General features: G+C 34.4%; 2 protein-coding genes across 7 annotated transcripts in view; one reads left to right on the top strand and one right to left on the bottom strand.

Moving 5' to 3' along the window:
* Window positions 1-4,978, top strand: part of LOC145674331 (cell adhesion molecule Dscam1-like) — a 1,494,831-nt gene extending 1,489,853 nt beyond the window's left edge. Inside the window, exons 35-36 of one of the 3 annotated variants that reach the window (XM_081744257.1) lie at window positions 497-697; window positions 4,340-4,978. In XM_081744257.1, the coding sequence (XP_081600383.1) occupies window positions 497-697; window positions 4,340-4,391 (253 nt within the window). In that variant the 3' untranslated portion in view covers window positions 4,392-4,978. Of the gene's footprint in view, window positions 1-496; window positions 698-4,339 lie in introns of those variants that run through there. The other 2 variants (XM_081744259.1, XM_081744258.1) reach the window with 2 other exon arrangements.
* A 5,311-nt stretch (window positions 4,979-10,289) lies between these two features.
* The window catches only part of LOC145674334 (uncharacterized), a 40,191-nt gene continuing 30,149 nt past the window's right edge, over window positions 10,290-20,331 (bottom strand). For 3 of the 4 annotated variants that reach the window (XM_081744261.1, XM_081744262.1, XM_081744263.1), the window contains exons 4-5: window positions 18,033-18,523; window positions 10,290-11,306 (exon numbers count right to left, since the gene is read on the bottom strand). In XM_081744261.1, the coding sequence (XP_081600387.1) occupies window positions 18,033-18,523 (491 nt within the window). In that variant the 3' untranslated portion in view covers window positions 10,290-11,306. Of the gene's footprint in view, window positions 11,307-18,032; window positions 18,524-20,331 lie in introns of those variants that run through there. The other variant, XR_014128896.1, reaches the window with a different exon arrangement.

Here is a 20,331-nt window from a genome sequence, read left to right as displayed (position 1 = left end):
GTGATACGGTGTTTATCTCTGGTTCGTTAGGTCCATAGTTCGATTCCAGATATGTGAGTTATTGGTCAATAAAGTCGTATCTGTGTTTTTTCGGAGTTCTCCCTTTTCTTCTCACATTCACATTTCACCAATTCTTGCAGAATAATTTGCTTTCATTAATCACCTGTCTTCTTAAGACTAGGAACATAATCATTGGTTTAAAATAATGTATTCAATTTTATCTTACAATAATTAAACTTCTACGCCACTTACAGTTATTCTACTTAATATGTTTGGAAATGAACATTCGATCCCTGTATAGAACTTCCTCACTTCAGAACTAGTCTTGGCATACAGTAATGTTGAGAGAGCACAATAAATGTGCGAAAATGAAGCAGAATCAGACAAGCAGCACATTACTGTAAGAAATCTTTTTCGGATTAATTATCGAGTTATAAATGAAATGTTATTTATCTGTTGGAGCGAATAAATTCTAAACTCTGTATGTTCTCTTTAGATCACCAAGTTTGGAAAGCTCTCCTGAGGAGACAATGTTTGTTAGTTTCCGTCCAGTTGAACTCCAGCCGCCCTCAGGATTCTCCGATAGCCGAGAGCTAAGTGAAGCTGAGTGCGACAGGGATTTTTATTTTAATGGATGTCAAGAATCAACTATTTCCAAAGAGCAATTACGAACGGAATTAGAACTTCTATTAACGAGGTAAGGGAGGTGCTTAAAGTATTATTGCACACACCAAATTATCATGACTAGAGGCTCGAGGCGAAAGTGGATCATTAAAAAGTTATTTTCCAGATTAGATAAGAAATCCACACTGCTTGAGAGATACACAACAGAAAATTACTTCATAAAATACATTATATACATTTTCTTTTCTATATGGCAAAATGGAATTTCTTTATGAAAATGAAATAATTTTATTTCAGATTAGAAACTGGTAGTTACAAATTCCTTATTATCTTAAATGCTCCAATAATTTTGAGTGCAACACAAAAGATTCATTTTCAAAATGCAGAACATTTGTTTTATATTATTTTCTCGCAATAAAAAATAAATAAAAAAAAACTTCTTCAACGTCCTGCAACGCGAATATAGACCTTCAATCAAGATGATTAAATGTTTATTCCATTGTTGTTTTCCTCTCATTTTGGAAGAAATGTTGATAAGACCCTAAAATAGTTTTGTTAATACTTTTACAAAATTTGAAGTAAACAATGTGAATTTTACTGCTTCAACTGACTTTATTTTATTTATTTATTTATTTATTTTTGTTATGGTTCATTTAATTATGCTTTGAATGGTAGGTTATGTGGGAATTTATGTGGTGGGGAAAAACAATTCTTAAAAGACAAGTAATAAAGTGAGTAATAAAGATACTTATAAATAGACAAATTTATAAACAAAATTATTCCGAAAAAGTGAACTTCAGAAACTTGAATAAATACTTAGTGTAATGGGTGTGCGAAAGTTGAGTATGAATCTTGGTGTAAGTAACGAGTACAATTCACATTCCACCAACGTGGAATAATAGAAGCGGCGTAACCAAGATTTTTCTGTCGACTTCACCGTCATTGTGTGTATCTTTCTCTGTCCGTCTATTTGACTATAACTATCGCAAAGTCGATGCATTTCAATGACATTCAAAAAAATAAGTTTATTGTTTAAACCTGAAATCCAGAAGAAAAAAGGCAAGATATAATAAAAGTCCATCCCAGATTACAAATTTACACACATCTACAATGTGATAAAACAATTTTCCAGAACAACTTTAAAAATTATCAATTCCTGATACAGCACAGACTATATATTATTTAGAGTTTTTTAAATTATCTCCATTGTTTGTTTGAAACGTTGAAGGATAAGAGGCTAAAACGGGATGTTTCTACAGAACTTCAAACTTATCTGATTTGATTAATATAAGTATACAGTTAATAATGTTCCCTGCTAATATCGTCAAAATTATTATACACCATATTTTGATGCAATGTTCTGAATATTTTCTTTAAAATTCTAAAATATCTTTCTATCGCTTGAAATTAAAACCTGTTTAAAATCCACTATCATTACCTATTTTTTTTTTTTTTTTTTTTTTTTTTAATGTTCCACGATATTTTCCGTGAGAATTTTATTTAATTTTGATTTAATGACATATATTTTCTTCCATCCAACAATTCTTGCATCATCTGTCACTCGTCTTAATTATCCGTCTCCCTTGGCCTAAGGGGCATAATCGTGGAACGTTAAACTGAAAAATTTGATTGTTTGTTTTGTCGAATATGTGAGACTATTGATGAGAATTTTCAATCGTTTCAATTGCTTGCAGTTAAAATGGGCCAATAATAAGGGATCGCATTCTCCCAATTTTTATTTTATTGATTTCCTGAATATAGACTATATTAAAGACAATCAGATTTCTATATAACATTGTATGTGTTTTGTGGAAGATTAGAGAATTAGTCGTATAATTTGGGGTTGAAATTCGTGAGAGGAAGTATCATCCGCTTCAACAATGCATGGCATTACTAGTTATTAAGACTGTTCGCTAAACTCACTCCTACTTTTTTTAATTACAATGAACAATGTAATATCCCATGATGTTGAAAATCCCGTGTTAGTAAATAAAATCACAAACACCTGCAAGCAGTCCGTGGATGTCGTCCACAGCAAAAAGCACGAAGGGATACAAAGAGGACCCCCTCAAACCTTCCATAGACTCAGCCTTTAAAGACGCTACATAAACGGACACTCAAGGCAAAATACATCAGTTGTCAACTGGTCATATTCTACATATCTCTCCAAGGTGCAACGTGCAAAAGAAACTCCTCTAACCTATCTCTGAGCTGGAACAGGCTGGAGATACTAACCTTACCTCTGAGCTGCAACAGGCAGGGTGATTTTAAGCAACTGCCCACAAGTCTCGGAGCTGCAATAAGCAAGAAGTCCATTATAGAGGAAACAACTTTTGAGATTTACTTGTTTCTAATCTAGTGTACGAACTGTACAGAAATCCTTATAATAGAAAAGGTGAGGGAAAAACCCGTGTGCCGTTACTCGATCGAGTATCAAATATTGAAAAAGTAAGCTTACTATCTATAAAATGTTATTAAGTAAACTATTAAATGTTTCCAAATCTACTTTTACAGATCTGAAATTTAGATGTACAGACTGTGGAATCATTATTTTTGGGTATTCAAATTTATACCTTATACGAAAAGTCTTCAAAACAATTATCAGTTCATGTTATAGTATTTTACAGACAGTGCAATGTTTCACCTTCTAAATTGTTGATATGATTTATTCTCTTTAATTCATTCACTATCATGTGGATAATAAAAATAGTCCTATTAATCGTACATGATAAATGTAAATATGGAAACTGAAGCAATGGAAACATCTCGAGAATATTAAACTTACCTGATTAATATGGCTTTCGTCAGTTAGCCTCTAGAATAAATCTGATTTGTCCTGGAATGAAGGCATGGAAGAAAAAAAATGGTTCTCTCAGGAATCTGTTAACATTGTACATGATGTGTGCACCAGTTAGTTTTTTTTTTTTTTTTTTTTTGTGAGGATGAGCAGGATATCTACTCCAGAGCTTGAACTGATCAATTAATCACATATGTTTAATAATGTTGAGATCTGGTGAGTGATCATGCCACGACAGGTGTTGTACTTCATGCACGAAGATTATGAAACTATGTTTGGACAGCTCCAGTAGTATGAATTGCGCTTTACATCTTCATTAATAGCGTCATTGGTCTAAAAAAGAATCTGGACCAAACACGCAGTTGGGCACCTAAAACGTTTACGTAATCACTGACAAGTAATCTTTCAGTTTAACGTCCCACCATTATGACTGTTAGGCTAAAAGATACAGATGGTTTAGGCAAGTGAATGGTGATAGATAAGTTGGTGAAATGTGGGAGGAAACGGGAAAATTGTAGAAAATCTAAGGATATGGTGTGTCATGGTATATCCAAGGATATGGTACATTAAATAATAACTTGTACTCACCAATCCTTTTATAGCTCTTTTGTGCTTTAGAATCTTTAAATCTAAACATTTTTATTCATTCGTAAATTCTCACACGCTTCTACAAAGAACGTTGGCCATCCTCACTTCAAGCCATGTTCAACACTTAAGACACTTGTTAAGAAATTAAAATAATTATAATACATTTTTGTTTAGAGTGCTCAAAAAACCGCTACTTAAATCAACACTGAAACTGTTAAACCAATTTTAGCCTACCTGTCATTCAAGACATAGTAGTTTTAGTTAAGGTACTGAAAAATGTTTGTGATTCCGCAGATTTGTAATATTCCTCCTCTTTTTCTTTTCTTGCAGGTTTCATGAACGGAAAGAACAAGAGCGCCAAGCATATACAATTCATGTTTAAAATTGACTTGAACTCAAAGACTTTTTTTAAATGTTGACTTCGAACTGCGATTTTTATAAAATAAAAATAGAGTAGTGTCTTCATCGAATATGGACAACAAAATAAAACTTTCACACTATTTTCTACGTGAAGTGATAACTAACGTAAATTTGTATCTCTGTTATGTGACTGACGATTATTAATATCAAGTAATTACAAATGTAATAAATCATCTGTTGAGATGTTTGCGTGTAGATTGGTTGATTTACCATTCTCAATAAATTATGTTTTAAAAAGCAAACTGTTTTCTAGTTACTTACCCAATAGACATTGATAGAAGCATGAGAAAAATGTTTGAAATCAATATAAGTTGTCTGATATATTTATTGAGGGGCAAGAATACTAAATTCGTTGTTTATAGGTGAAGTCACACTAATGGCAGTGAAATTTCTTACGTGTACAAAAAATTATGAAGAAAACTATATTGATGAGCTAACATCATTAAATTTGCTTCTGAGTCGTTTTATACCTATTTTGAATGTTAATTTCCGTTGAAATGGTACTCTGTAAAACTTTCTAACTTGGAATAAACGGCTAAGTCATTCTGATTTTTGTTACTTTAATTATGTTTACAAACAGGATAAAAATAATTTGAAATATTAAAGAAATTTTTAAAACGCAATAACTTTAATAAGTTTACAGTGTAGGATTTACCTTCTTTACAGAATTTCAATAGTTCATATTTCAGTATCGAACAGAATAAATTTATGTGGCATTTTTTCTAATGTTTATGTTTTCCTCTTCAAATCACAACATTCACTCTAACAGCTGTATACAATAATAAACAATTCATATAATGGACTACTGGCTTTTACAGCTCATATTTTGGCAACACTGTAAAATAAAGCAGCTTACCAATCATGTCTAACGTTCCAACACTCACTTCTACCACTATAGCACGGCCAACAAGAGATGGTCTCTGACGTTTCTTACCACATGCGGTGGGACATTGCAGCCCCTACTTTGATACCTGTGTTACCAACCACGATCACTCTGTCTTATACCATTAATTAAATTGTCACTACAGTTGCACCGAAAAAAAAACTTGACACGCGAGTAGTGGCAATGTCACTGCGAGCTGTCAGAGACGTTCTCTTACTGGACGCACTATAACACCAAGTAACACCAAGAGCAGCGTCTCTACAAAACAAAGGCAGTAGCTAATGAAATTTGTAGTACCAATATCCAAGGATGACATTTTTAGTATATGTGAAATAAAATGAAACGTCTATACCGAAGAGAAGCTAAATATTTTGAGGTTGAACAAGACAAATGGCATATAAAGAAAATAATTATAAATATGATCTGGATGCAGAACATTGGAAAAAACAGTCTGAGATTAAATGAAACCATATTTCATTGATGCGTTTTTTGCTTGCTTCTATGTGTGATCAGCTTTCCTATTTTCCTTTTTGCGCGGGACATTTTCTAGCGATGACAATCTTTAGATGTGCTAAATTTGAACAAATTCCTACTCAGACTTGGTCGTCATATCATAAGAATGATACACCATTACTTGCATTAGTTATTTACTTTTCACCATAAATAAAATGTGTAGTCAACCATATTACTTATGTATAAGTGATTTAATACGAGTACCCCGTTGATACCTATATATTGTAAGGAAATATGTTTCCTCCTCGTAAGATTACAAATTGTTTTCCAATCTACTAAGTGATTAAAGTAATGAACTATCTACTGACTCCGATATGTATAAACTAGACCTGCACTGCAACACTAACACATGTATTCCTTGCCCATGGCCCATGTTTTATCATCCTTAAGTAATGATGCAACATATCTAAAGAACAGAATTGTCATTTAGAGTACATCGCTTCCAGTGTGCTATCAATTCTAGCAATCAATTAAAATTCAATTACGCATATAATTAATATAATTTTATCTCCAATCTAAATAATTTCCTTTACTTGTGAGGAGAATTCTCAACCGTTACCTAGAACTACGTTTCAACTACTTTAATTCTGGACCTCTTGGATTTCAAGTAACAAATTTAACATTAGCTACTTCAACAACAAATTTTAACTATCTTGATTTTCTTTTTCATTTTCTATCCGACATCTATAAATTTTATCCAGAAACTTTAATCCCTAGTGCATCCACGAAAAATCCCTTTTGAAACAGTTTAGTATTTTTAGGTTTTAATTTAAGCACGCCATTCAATTCTCAGTCATAAAACCTCTACGGACGACTAAACTATTTACAAAATTTACAAAAAAATATGTAATTACCCACATTGTTTATTTGAAACAACTGCATGTAATATTAGAACTATTAAATTAAGGTATAGACAAGTACATGTTACGTACTTGATTAAAGAGGTAAAATATTGCAAAATTAAGTTTACATTTAGAATTGTTAGTTTTCTTTTACATTTTTCAGGAAATAAATTTTTAAAAATGACCTCATTCATAAATTTTAGAAAAGAAATATTTAAAAATGCGTTAGGATCATAAAGTTGAAGAGAGAAATATGTCAAAATTACTCCTGTTTGTAGCAAATGCGAGGAGGAGTGTTTCAAAATTACGCTTTTACACAGCTGTATACTTAAAATGCAGCATGTGGAAGTATAACAAATAGCAGTGCAAAATGTTTTAGGCACCTCAAATTACAAACATGAAATGATTAAATTTATTAATCAGAAATACATGACAGCCTTCAAAGTTTCAGAAGTAAGGTAGATTGTATGTGATAGAAATGTTCGTTGTAATGGATGCTTTACAGGGAAATCTGAGAACGAATGGACTCGTCCGAATTGTTAATAACAAATTTTAGAAAGTAAGAAATTATTGGCCAAGAATGAAGGAAAGAATTATGTTCGTATAGTAAGCAATTTAATAAAGACTTGAATACAGAGTTACTCTGTTACTTGGTTAAGACTTTTTATCACTTAAATGGTGGTAAAGTCGGTAAACTTTTTTTTTTTTTTATTTTCGTGGCAAGAGATGAACCTTCGGATTGTTGAGGTGTTCACTGTTGATCGGAGGAACGAGATCTGAAGGGGAATGTGTATAGTTGTGGTGTTTCCTCTGTTCTTTTTCTCTATTTGGTCGGTAGTTGAATTGCCTCGTTCTCTATTGAAACTTCGAAAAAGCATGAAATTGGACACTATTTTAAAATAACATGCTAATTGTTACTGCAGTTTAAAAGTGCTATTTCATGTTTTGTGTTTTACTTTTGCTCTTTGTGTGAAAATATTTTTTTGTTAATATCGAGAAAATAAATTCGGTCAATTAGTAGCCCGGGTCAAATCATAAGTTGGTCCACAAGATTCCCAATGGTTTGGATCGTGGATTTGTGCACACGATTTGTTTGCGCTAATTATATTTATTTTCTTCAAGATTCAAGTTTATTTACTGCTGAATAAGGAATCATAAATTATGACCCCACAAGGGTTCAGAAATTCCAGAGTTTTTTTTTTTAAATATTTCATGTTTTAGCTTGATTCATTACGCTTTGTGTTTATGTGATTACGATATCAATTTCTTGAGTGAATAGCACAGAAACAAGGGTGTTTGAATGGACTCAGAATCTTCGAGGTTTCAGTAAGCTCATAAGCTACAAATAAAGTGAGTGATTTTCGTATTTGCGTAGTGGGTGTGTTATTGTGTTATGTTGCTATTGAGTTGTTAGGTCGTTTTGGTCGAATCCAACTTCGGCTTGCTTTTCCCCGTAATCTACAGCAATTTTACTCCCCTCAAGAAAACCTTGCTAATTCGTTAGTGCCAATATAGTATTTATTCTCAGAAAGCTGTACTAGGTTCTAATCCTTCGTTATTTCGCTTGGTTTTGATGTTGCTAGCAACTAGCAACATTTTATTGTTTTGTATATAAAAAGGAGAGTAATAAAATTGTCCGACTGGGACAAAGTTTAAAATACTGCATATACTTAATGCAAGTCATTTCAGTGAGCATTTACATTATGTCCATTTGGAAAATCAGATGCTCACATTAGTGTTTGTCATTAGAAAACAGTGCAAGAGGAATGGTTGCAACATCAGTTTAAGTGGAATAAAAAATGTTATTAAAAAGTACAAGGGCAACGAAGCTAAACCATTAGGATCACCAACTAAGTTGCCTAGGAAGCGGGAATGCACCAAGGCCACTTCCACCATGCAGAGGAAACTTCGCAAAATGGCAGTGCAAGAAAATCCGCCTACACAAAGGTGTATGGCTAATGGTCTTGGAGGTGTCTTTGGGGACTGTGAGCAAGTCATGAAAGCTCGCGGCCATCTTCTCACGGATACCCACCAAAAGGAACGAAAGTGTAACGCCCGGAAGCTGTACGAACGGCATTTGGCAAAACAAAGGTGGATGTACGTCGTAACGCTCGATGAAGCATGGATTTACCTTTCCGACTGCGGCAAACCGAGAATCATGTACCGAGAGAAAGGCGCCAAGAACTTCAGAAGGTGGGTCCGTGTCTGTACAGAATCCTTCCCAAAAAAAGTTCATGGTCGTTACTGGCTACTGTTACCGAGGTGAACTGAAGATTCGTAGGGTAGCGAAGAACTGCAAAATAAATTCGCATTTTTTTTTTTCAGGAGCAGATCATGCGGCCGATCTACGAGCATGAGATTCCAACAATGTACGGAAATGACGCCAATCTGGTGCGCATTCACATGGACAAGACCTCATCACATACCTCACGAACGTCCCTCGCATTCTACAGGGAGATGGAGGAGGCAAGTGGTATACAGGTGATACCTTTCAATGAGGTACATGTTAAATCTCCAGATGCAAGTCCTATGGACTATTGTGGATTTGGATTGCTGAAGCGGGCTTTGGGAAAACGGCGTTGACAACTGCGGAAGGGCTTTGAAAAGCTCTGCAAAAGAAATGGGACAAGATTCCCCTCCCAGTTCTTCAGAGAAGCCTATTACAGTGGAAATTACGCTGTCGGGCTATTGTTAAGAACCAAGGGAAACACATCGAGCACTTATGGACCTGGCGCCCTGGATTCTTCTAAATTTTTAGGTAAGTCGAAATTGGCCAAATGTAGACTGGGCAACCTCTGTACCCCTGAGTTTCTGATGGATATTTTCAGAAGTCGTGGAATAAGTGAATGCTGCAATTTGTGGGATAGTGTGGAGAGAATTGGAATACATATTAGATATCTGCAGTTTGAAGAGAAGTTCACACATGAGGCACTCGTATATATGAATGATCACATAACATTTTATTCCATGTACATCGTTAAATAACCCTGTATTTTCTCGAAAACGGCTCAAACGATTTTGTTCTAATTTCGCAGCACTTCGTTAATAACCCTAAATATAGAATAACCAAATTCTTCCTAGAAAATCCAGAAAGGTGGTTTACTGATAGTTAAAGTTCTTTTCGCATGAAGTTTCCGAAAACCTTAATATGAATTTTACTCTAATTTATAAATATTTCAGATATAAGTCAACAGTACTGCATGACTTATTTCAGAGAGTAGAACGCTTCGTTTCATATGGTAAAACTAAGATACATTTCCAATACTGAAATTGTAAGATCTTCAACTTCCGGTTTCAATGAAAGTGAATGAATGCGGAAGAAATGCTGGTATCCCCATATAAGAGGAAACATAATAATTCCGAAAAAATATCGCGGACGTGCAGTTGTCCACCATAAACTCACACGAGGTGGGACCAAAGAAGAAATCCCTCTAACTAGAAAGAAGAAGAGTGTTCTACACTGCCAAAAAGTGCCTTGTTCATACATCACAAGCCACAGCTCTCTCTTTAAATTGAGATAAGAATTAGCAGGTTAAATTTCCAAAGCAAATCAAATACGATATTTAATAAATGAATCACAATGAACAATTCGTATGTGGAACATAAAAATAAAAATCAGAACTATTTATCTTGAAAATAAATTTATTTGTTAATTATAAAATTTGTACTTCTCCAAACTTCAAATCAACAACACACAAAATTGTTAATTTAAAAATATACTCGTTTACACTGACCAAAAAATTGGATAATTCTCCCTTTTTATACTGTTACACACTCATGACACATTTATCTTTCATATAAATAAAATTAGTGTACACGCAACTATTAACGGAAATTGAAATAAAAATTTAATCTTCTAAGTTTTATGAACAGATAGTAAATTAACTAATTGTAACCTAAATTAAGCATTTTCTTTACTTTCTGTACTTAATATTAGTGAACAAATTTCATCACAAGACTGTCATACTCAACCAAGACAACAATTTTAGGCACAACAATATCACTCATGCTTTAAAGAAACATTTTCTGCATTTTGTATGTTAACGATAAATCCATCTTCTATTTTATTCGATGCTTTGAATTTCATTTTAGACTCCGGTAACTGTGGTGAATTAATTATGTATACATTACAGAACATATAACCATACAAAACATTATGTATACATTAGAAATATAAATTATCTTTGTACAGTAACCCAAAAAATGCATTCCACCTACAAACATTCTCATATAAATACATTCAGGATGAGATAAGCAATTAGCATATAACGTTTTCGGTTTCAAATATAAATCAAACTACCTTTTGATTATAAAAACTGTATATGACTTTCCTTTGTTAGTTAATAATAAATTATATTGAATGTCTTTTTTGAAGTCGAATATACAGTCTTCGTTACATATATATATATATATATATATATATATATATATATATACATAAAAGCCACGCCACTCCTCTTCTCTTTGGAAGGCCAATTTTTGGAACTGTACATACGAGAAGATGGTGCCATGGTTTGAAGAAAAATTTCAACTATCTAAATAGGATTTGCACTTGGTTTATGAAACTTCATCTCCGGATAAGAAAACAAGGCTTCACAAGAATATATGGGTGGTCCGATGCTTTGAACAACACTGTATACTGCAAAACATAAAAACAATATTCAGTGTTCATATTGATTCAAGTCTAAAAAACTTTCAAAAAAAATTGTTATTTTGTGGGACCTTTCAAACTCTTATCGTAGTTCTTTAACCAAACTAAAATAATCACATCGTACAAGAAAGCTTATTTTGATAACAGTGCTCTACAATGATTTTGCTGTTTGGAAACTATTAACGTTTTCTTAATGCTTTTGACCTGAAAAATCCAAAAATGTAGTTGCTTTACTATATCACGTACATTTTTCTTAAAACAGAGGGGAGGGGAGAGGAAAATAGCCGTATAAATATATATTTCGGAAGAAGTACTGATTATAGTTACAAATATAAAAAGATACTTTCGATGTCATATTCTTCTGATTATCTTTGAATTTGTAATAAAAGACTTGCAGTTACTTATTCAGCTAACGTTGAAAAAATATGTACAGTATCTGGTACCACTGAATGATATCACAACGCGTTACACGTTGGGAACGCAATAACAGTGCTGTGTAAGCTGTGATTGCGAAAACTACGGGTCGCCGTACGTTTTGTTGTTGTGTCTAGCTGTGCTGTTTGTTGTTGAATAGAAATGGAACGTAGGAACTGTCGGAACAATCCTGATTACTTATGCTACATATGTGGCAGTTATTTGGTGTCGAAACAGAGACTAAAAGTTACACTGTATGTGAAATGTGCATATTACGCCTATTTTGGAATAAAGTTAGGGGATCAAGGCAAATCATTTGCGCCACACACAGTATGTAGAGTATGTGTCGAAGACTTAAGGAACTGGACAAAATGTAAGAAGAAATCTCTACGTTTTAGAATACGAATGATATGGCGTGAAGCAAAAGATTATAATTATGACTGCTATTTCTGTTCGTGTTAGGTTAAAGGTTTTACCGCTAGAAACAAACGAAGTCTTACATAGCCTAACCCGCCATCTGCATTACGACCTGTACCGCATGGTCCTGGTATTACAGCACCTAACCCACCGCAAGAACTACTGTCTACAGATTCTGCTTCTAGTAGCACCGATTGTAGTGATGAGATGTACGGCAGAGAAAGGAAACTGCTGAGCCGACGTTATTTACACAACCCGAGTTAAACGATTTAGTGCAAGACTTGGATCTGTCCAAGCAAGCAGCGGAACTCTTAGGGGTCAAGGCTTTGCGAAAAGAATGTATTGGCTTTAGAGACATTATGTTCGTATTTTAGACATCGTGAGCAAGAATTAGCTTAGTTTTTTGCAATGACGTCAAAAATCTCATGATAAAACTCACATGGGACGAATATAATTTAGAGGAACGAAGGATTTTCATTGATTCCAACAAAAGAAGTTTGAAGGATGTGCTTCTTCACAACAACAACCAATAACCCTCTGTACCCATTGCTCATTCTGTACATTTAAAAGAGACTTACGAAAATGAGGAAATGCTTTTCAAAAGAATCAAATACGAGGATCATCAGTGGTTATTGTACGGCGATCTAAAGGTGATGCGTATGCTTCTTGGACAGCAGCAAGTGTACACCAAATATCCATGACACATTTGCGAATGGGACAGCAGAGAAGGCGATAAACACTGCACTCAAACTGACTGGCCTGTCGGGGAAAGCAGCAATATAAGAAGTAAAAATGTGAAAAAAGTCTGCCTCGTAGGCCCTTCAAACGTCTTATTACCACCTTCGCATATTAAACTGTGCCCAATGCAACAATCTGTCAAAGCTCTGAATAAAGATGGGCTGTGCTTGCAGTAGCTAATGACAAAATTCCCAGAACTTTCAAGCGCTAAGTTAAAAGAAGGAATATTCATTGGTACTCAGATCAGAAAATTGTTTAAGGACTCAGACTCGGACATTGTATGACAAGTGCTGAAAGGGAAGTATGGAGTACATTCAGAGATGTGTGTCATAATTTCCTAGGGAACAACAAACATGAAAATTACAAGTACATTGTGTCTAATATGCTCCAGAAGCTTAAAACATTAGGGTGCAAAATGAATCTTAAGATTCATTTTCTGTATTCACATTTAGACAACTTTCCTTCTAACTTGGATATCTAAGTGAAGAACATCGTGAAAGACTTCACCACGACATCAAAGCAATTGAATGCTGCTACCACCAGGAACGTTGGAGTACAATGCTGGTGAATTATTGTTGGACATTGGTACGTAAAAATTCACGAAATACTCACAAAAGGAAGTCTAGTTTAAGGAGTTTCCAAATGAAAAAGCAGAGACAAAAATGAGGTAAGTTGTTTATCAATAACCTTAATAATTTAGAATATCGATGTTCAGATTAGTAACCATAATTATTAAGCAAATTAATGTTCCTTTGTTAGAAATATATAATCATAATGTTACTCTATATTAGCAGCGCTGCTGTGTAGATAGCATGATTTACGCAAGCATGTTTTCCGATCTGTGAAAAAACCTGACGTGATGGGGAAAAACTAATTTTACTTTTTGTAATTAGCAACCTCCAATTATATAAAATCAGGTGTCAAGTCAAAAACAGCTTTCAAAAAGTTTCATTTTGTCGAGCAGTATATTATTTCCTACGTGACAAGTTGTATTTTACACAACTGAATGTTATGCTTAGTTCGACATTCAATTCTTCGTTGTTTCCGTTTAGTTGAGATAGAACCCTCATCAGAGTTCAAAATATCCTACAAAATATAGAAGTACTAAATACTTTTTTTTTTTCTTTTAAAATGAAAATTATTATATTTTCATAAGCATTGTTCACAAGAACAATTTTATATGAGGCGTTCCGGGTAATAAGGGCGAACTCAACAAACTCTTGTTTCGTGAAAATGTACTTTAAACGGTCGAAACAATCATTCATTTACTTTCAAACTGCTTTTCGAAGCGAAACAGGGACGACTTCCACACACTATGCATGTACGCACAAGAACTGGCTGTCACTGAAAAGTATGATATTTGTTATCAACTACTCGGAATATGTCAAATACAATTTCCAAGTGTTGGGATTCCACGTAACTTTTGTTGAGTTCATAAGTGGAAGGAACAGTGATATATATGCATTTAGTATATAGCAAATCTTAAAATTGGGTGGAAGATAAAATTTTATTTTTGCTTCATTGCTACCTACAGGCAGCCTCTAATTTCTTCCAATTCCGCTGGGCAAGCTCTGGTTCATGTTTGGTTATATATATATATATATATATATATATATATATATATATATATATATATATATATAAAGTCAACGTTACATGCATACCCATTCACCAGTAAGACAAACCAGCCAATATGATGAAAGCTGTGCGTATTTTATACATAAGAGAATGTTCCATGAAAAACCAGTTTCGTAAGAATATATGTATATCAGCGATAAGAGTACCAGTGTATTTGTGTAAAATAAAATACTATTTAAGCTTATGAAGTTTAAATTCCAAAAGGATAAGTTTCAGTGGAGTTTAAGTATACTCCACCAGTCTTCGTCCTAGCTGAGGAGGACACGGTATTGAGATCGCCAGTCTACCCGGGAAACGTAGACCGTAACCATGTTATTAGTTCAAGTGGAGCAATAATTAAAATCTACGGAGCAAAGGAAGTAAACGTTTACAACAAGAAATGACAATTGTAAAGTTATCTCCAGAAATGATTTAAAAAGTTACATTTACAAGTGTAATCAGCACAAAAGTGAAATTATCAAGTGGTGAAAGTTCTTTCGAGTGAATAGGAAAGCTTTATTAGAAGTCTGTGTGCCTTCAACTAGTCAGCAGCGTAGTGGATTGGAATACCAGCAAAAGTCGAAAAAAAAAAAATGAAATCTTTAAGTTTTACGTCCCACGATTATGCCGGTTAAGCTAAAGGAGGCGGTGATTATGAGAAGTGAATGAAATGATGGAATGAAGAAAGTGGGAGGAAACGGGAGAACCCCGAGAAAACCCACGAGCACGGTGTTTATCCACCAAAGTCCACACGGCGCGAGCTGGGATTGAACCAGGGACCCCAAGCAACAGAGGGGAGCGCTCTACCACTGAGCCACCGCGCTCCCCTCAAAGTCAAGAAATATTATGGATATAGAGCTAATAGTGGATTTTTTTTTCTGAAAACATCTCACCTACCAACTCGTAATGTTGTCAAGAACAACAATTGCCAGCACCTACGAAAACTGCAGTGCACCGATGGAAACGAATTTTCCTCGCGCGTGTTAATATCCGAGTATTTTGCGCGCGATACTCTGCCGATTTTTCGAGTTTACAGTATTTTTTACTAAGGGCCATAAAATTTGAATAACTAATATATATTTGGTGTTTTGTAAATTTCATTTTGTCAGAAAAAAAAGTTAAATAACTAAAATACATTTCTGATGAGTTTAAAAATAAAATTTTTATTTAAAATGAAAACAAATGTAAGTATGTAGCCTTATTTCGAGATGAGTTCTATGTTTTAGTTTTTAAGATGTTTATTTGCATGTTGATTTAGTTTTTACGCAGTGTAAACAAAGCTATTCTCCTGTGCATAGCATTTGCTTCCGTCGGACACGATGTGTTACTCAAATTTCCTCCGAGCTTATGTGAGACTGCCCCAAGGATCGAACCCGGAATTCACCGAAATAGTTCACTTATCACTTTCTTTCCTTATGTTGTTAGCTAATATTTGCTTGAATCTTTCAGTCAGGGAATAAATGGTTTCACATCGCTATTTGATGTATTGAACATCTGGTAAGTTAATTTCTGTATGTGGTATACATCTTTGTGAATACTTTTGACAACTAAGGGAGACAGGGATCTATTGGTTTGAACCACGTACATGTTGTAAGTTCACCCTCTCTACCCAGAACGCCTAGTACTTTTCATTGTAATATTTACAGAAATGCACATCACCTTGTTAAATTAAAACCTCTATTCTTCCAACTTGCTCATTTCAATTACGTGTTTTAATATTCGGATCAAATATGTTATACCATCAGATAAGTCATATGAAGTAATCGAACTGTGATATCACTTCTGACAATACTACAACTGAAAAAAATGGTTCTAGAAATTTGCATAGCAAACAAATATTTCAGAGTTAGAAATGAAAGTAAGTCTTCAATTGCTCTAGACTAAGTTAAACTACGAGACGTTAAGACGGGCAGAAGACGTACGTTATTTTGGGTGATGCAGGGTTAGCAGCACATCAACTTGCAGTGTCGTTCTTTCTAACTTTCTAAATTAAACCCGCTACTGTCTAATTCAGACTACTCTCTAATTATCTCACGATGCTGTATTAACACAGAAGATTCTATCACCCTACAAAAGTACACAGTATCACGTGCGTTGACCACTCAATTACAGGAATCAAACTGAACATTATTTTATATTTGATAAATGACGGAGAACCTTTTTTGCGGTGATACATTGGATTTCAGTACAGCTGGACTAAACACTGGAATCATAATGAATACTGCATTCGAGTAACGAAAAGGACCACGTGGAAAGACGAAAGGCAACTAAATTACTAACAAAACAAAAAAGGTATTTTCAATTAACAGTCAAATCAGTTTTTATTTAGGGGCCGTGGTGGCTCAGTGGTAGAGCGTTCATCTCTGGTGCATGGGGTCTCTGGTTCGATCTCAGCTCGCGCCAAGTGAACTTTGTAGTGGGCAAACGCCGTGTGCGCGAGTTTCCTCGGGGTTCTCCCGTTTCCTCCCACATTCTTCACTCCACGATTTCACTCATTTCTCATCATCACCGTCTCCTTTAGCTTAACCGGCATAACCGTGGGACGCAAAGCTCAAAGATTTAATTTTATTTCATTTTCACTTCTCATTTACTGAAAATTTGTGTTATGTTTAACAATCGACAGCTACAGTTTATTTACTTATATGTGTCTTATTTTCATTGACTGTTTTTCATACTCTGCTATTAACGTATTCTGTCATCAAGTTCAAATTTTCACAGTAAAGGGATTGATATATTGATGACTAGGGCTCGCAAGCTGAAGACCTAAAAATTGCCTAAAAAGATCTAAAAATATCTAAAAAAGACCTAAAACTGGAAAAAAAGGACGTAAACATAAGACTCAATTTAATTAGAATTGCATATTTAATTAATACAATGCTCAAGAAATACAAGCTTCTGGTAGATAGGTATAACGGTCTGTCCTTCTTCCACAAACTGAAGTACAAACTACAAAAAGAAAACATCAACACCCTCATCCTCCTTGCTGGAGGACATTAATTATGCCTCCTTATTTGACTTGGGATTGTTGCAGATCTGATCTTATCAGCCCAGTCCTTGAATTTTCTTTACTGAAGCAAAGATGTTTAAGAGGTGGTAGTGATTCAACCAGTAAATTTATTGTCGAAAGATGAAGTGCCAAAAAAGACGTTAAGACCTATGAAAAGCTTAAAATAGGCCAATAAAAAAAGAATCGCCGAGAAAGGAAAAAAAAAAAGCAAATAAAATGCACCATTTTCTGGCCTACAATGACTCAAAATGAACATATGTTATCTTAAGTCTCGTCTTGAGGCACTCGTAAAAAAGATGATTTTTCCTCAACTTCCGAGCCCTATTGATGACATTTGTGTTTAAGTGTTGAAAGTTGCACTGTTTTACGATATGACGGAAATAAAGTCGATTTCTACTATTAAAAAAGAAAAAAAAATGATTAAATTGCAAAACACAGGGGTACACAACAAATAAAAGTAATTAATATTACCTACTCTATTAATAAACATTAATACGTCAAAATTTACTAAGTTCACTTACTTATGGTTGATGTGGTCGCTTCTGTTTGCATGTAAGAAATAACGGATGGACCTGCTTTGAAGTTAATTTCCGCCGACAAAGAGGACACTTTTTGGATTTCCTCACATATCCTACAATACACTTTCTGCAGAACACGTGACCACAATATGTCGACATGAGCTCATTCCTTTGGGAAATTCTCCATATCGAATCTAAGCATACGGTACAACATTCGTCGCCAGAAGTTGTTTTTTGGCGTGCAAATGATGAATTACGAGGGCTATTTGAAGGCCTTTCGTTGAAGTCACCGAACAACAACGAGTCCTCTAACATCATCATTTGATCGTTTAAAATTAAAATCACTGGCGGAGTCGGGAAAATTAACAGTAGGACTATTTCTGGTCTCTGCAGTCTGCGCTCTGAAGTTCCGGCATGATAATGATGAAATAGCGCCTGCACGAGTCCTGCTTCGCGTTTCACGCCTGTCAGGACTTCTGGTAGTAGCTGTTGCACTGAAAGTAACAAATATGAAACTTGAATATACATGGATTGCAAACTTATTAGAAAAATATATGCAACAAAGGACCGAAGTCCGCTAATATTTTTTAAAAAATAAAATCCAGCCAACATTTAAATTATAAAAATCGACGGAACAATCAATTCACTCTTTTAACATTTCAAAAGATATCACTAATTATCAACTATTACACTTCTCTACAAAATTTTCAAATGCAGTATGCAGAAATTGATTGATTATTCATTGATTACTAAGTATTTAATGAAAAGTTATTATGAATTATAATAAATATGTATTTTCAATTAACTATCTCATCATTCAATATGTGCCAGAATTTAATTCATTTACTAATTTTTTTTTTTTTTTTTTTTTTTTTTTTTTTTTTTTTTTACATATTTCTGCATTTCCGGCATCTAAGTTCGTCGGCAAGCACAATATCCGGGAAAGGGGGAAGGAAGGAAGCGACCTGGGACCTGTATGTTAGGTACATCCCTGCATTTGTCTAGCGTGAAGGAGAAAAACCCAGAAAAAATCCCACTCAGGATGGCTGGCCTGAAAAAGATGTTATACCTTTCCAACCTTGTGTCCTCACCAGAAATCTAACCCCGGATCACTCGCAAGTCTTAATTCAGAACCCCAATTAAACGAGGGGAACAATAATGTCATTAACGAATTTCTCCACAACCATTTCCTTGAACGACATTTAGGGTTGGCAGGTTTAAACCAAAAAACGAAAGATGTTCGTAAAAGTGTAAGTGTTCGTAAACTCTTGATGAACACACATTTGTGGGATATCACGTTTCACTCCCGCATATTATTCATTTTATATTCAGACCTAAATTCCCAATTCATTACTACAAAAGCAACATTTGTTTTTTTTTATAAGTTTATGAATGTTTCTTTTGTGATTTTTTTTTATAGTTTGTTATTATTGTTTTGCAATTGCAATCAAAGAAATTCTAAATATTGTTTCGTTTTAATACCGTTTACTATTGATAAAATTCATCGAAATGCCATACCTTTTTCTTGGTGGGAGGAGGGGTCATACAAACCTCACGAGAGGCATTTATTGAAATCAGAAGTATCTTTGGAATCTATGTATGGATAAGTGGGTCAGAGCCAAAGTAAACTAAAATAATTCGTATCTTTTTTCACCTTTCTTACTGATCTGCAAATTAAGTTGTCGTATTTAACTTGGACTAATAAAAATCGTAGTGAACTAACTTGAAGTAAAATTAATTCTTCTGTACTCTGCAGTATTTTCAAATTGTCCATACGTAATTCTGTATAATGGTTTCACTTGTGCAACTGTTTATCTTATTGTCCTTCTGAAATTACTCTTGACAATTATATTAACAAGTATGTCAACATTAGTACAACGTGTTTTTATCACGAGTCCTTCGTGAGTGAATCGGCAGGCGTATCGCATTTTGGGCCAATTAGTCCCGGTTTCGAGTTCAAATGGAGGACAATTTCATGTAAGCCGAGAAGCGGTTAGGATTCCGCTTTAAGCTTATGTGAACCCTTTCAGCACACCCCGGTTGTTCAGCACACCAAGGCGAAACAAACTTATTTCTGTCCATATGTGATATAAATACGTAGAGCAAATTATTGAGAAAAAAAAAACTGGTTTAACCCCCCCCCCCAAAAAAAAAGATTTAAACAAAACCTTTTTTTGGGTTTTTTTCAATAAAAAACATGATTTTTGCCACCCCTGACGACATTTATCCTCTGCTATTATGTAAGCACGCGTAACACAGAGATAATATGGGTTACATACATGCAGGATGTTCTTAGAAATAA

This window comes from Thermobia domestica, chromosome 17 (genome assembly GCF_964235325.1).
Source record: "Thermobia domestica chromosome 17, izTheDome1.hap1.1, whole genome shotgun sequence".
Taxonomy (NCBI): Eukaryota; Metazoa; Arthropoda; class Insecta; order Zygentoma; family Lepismatidae; genus Thermobia; species Thermobia domestica.
This window is presented reverse-complemented; position numbering and strand designations above follow the sequence as displayed.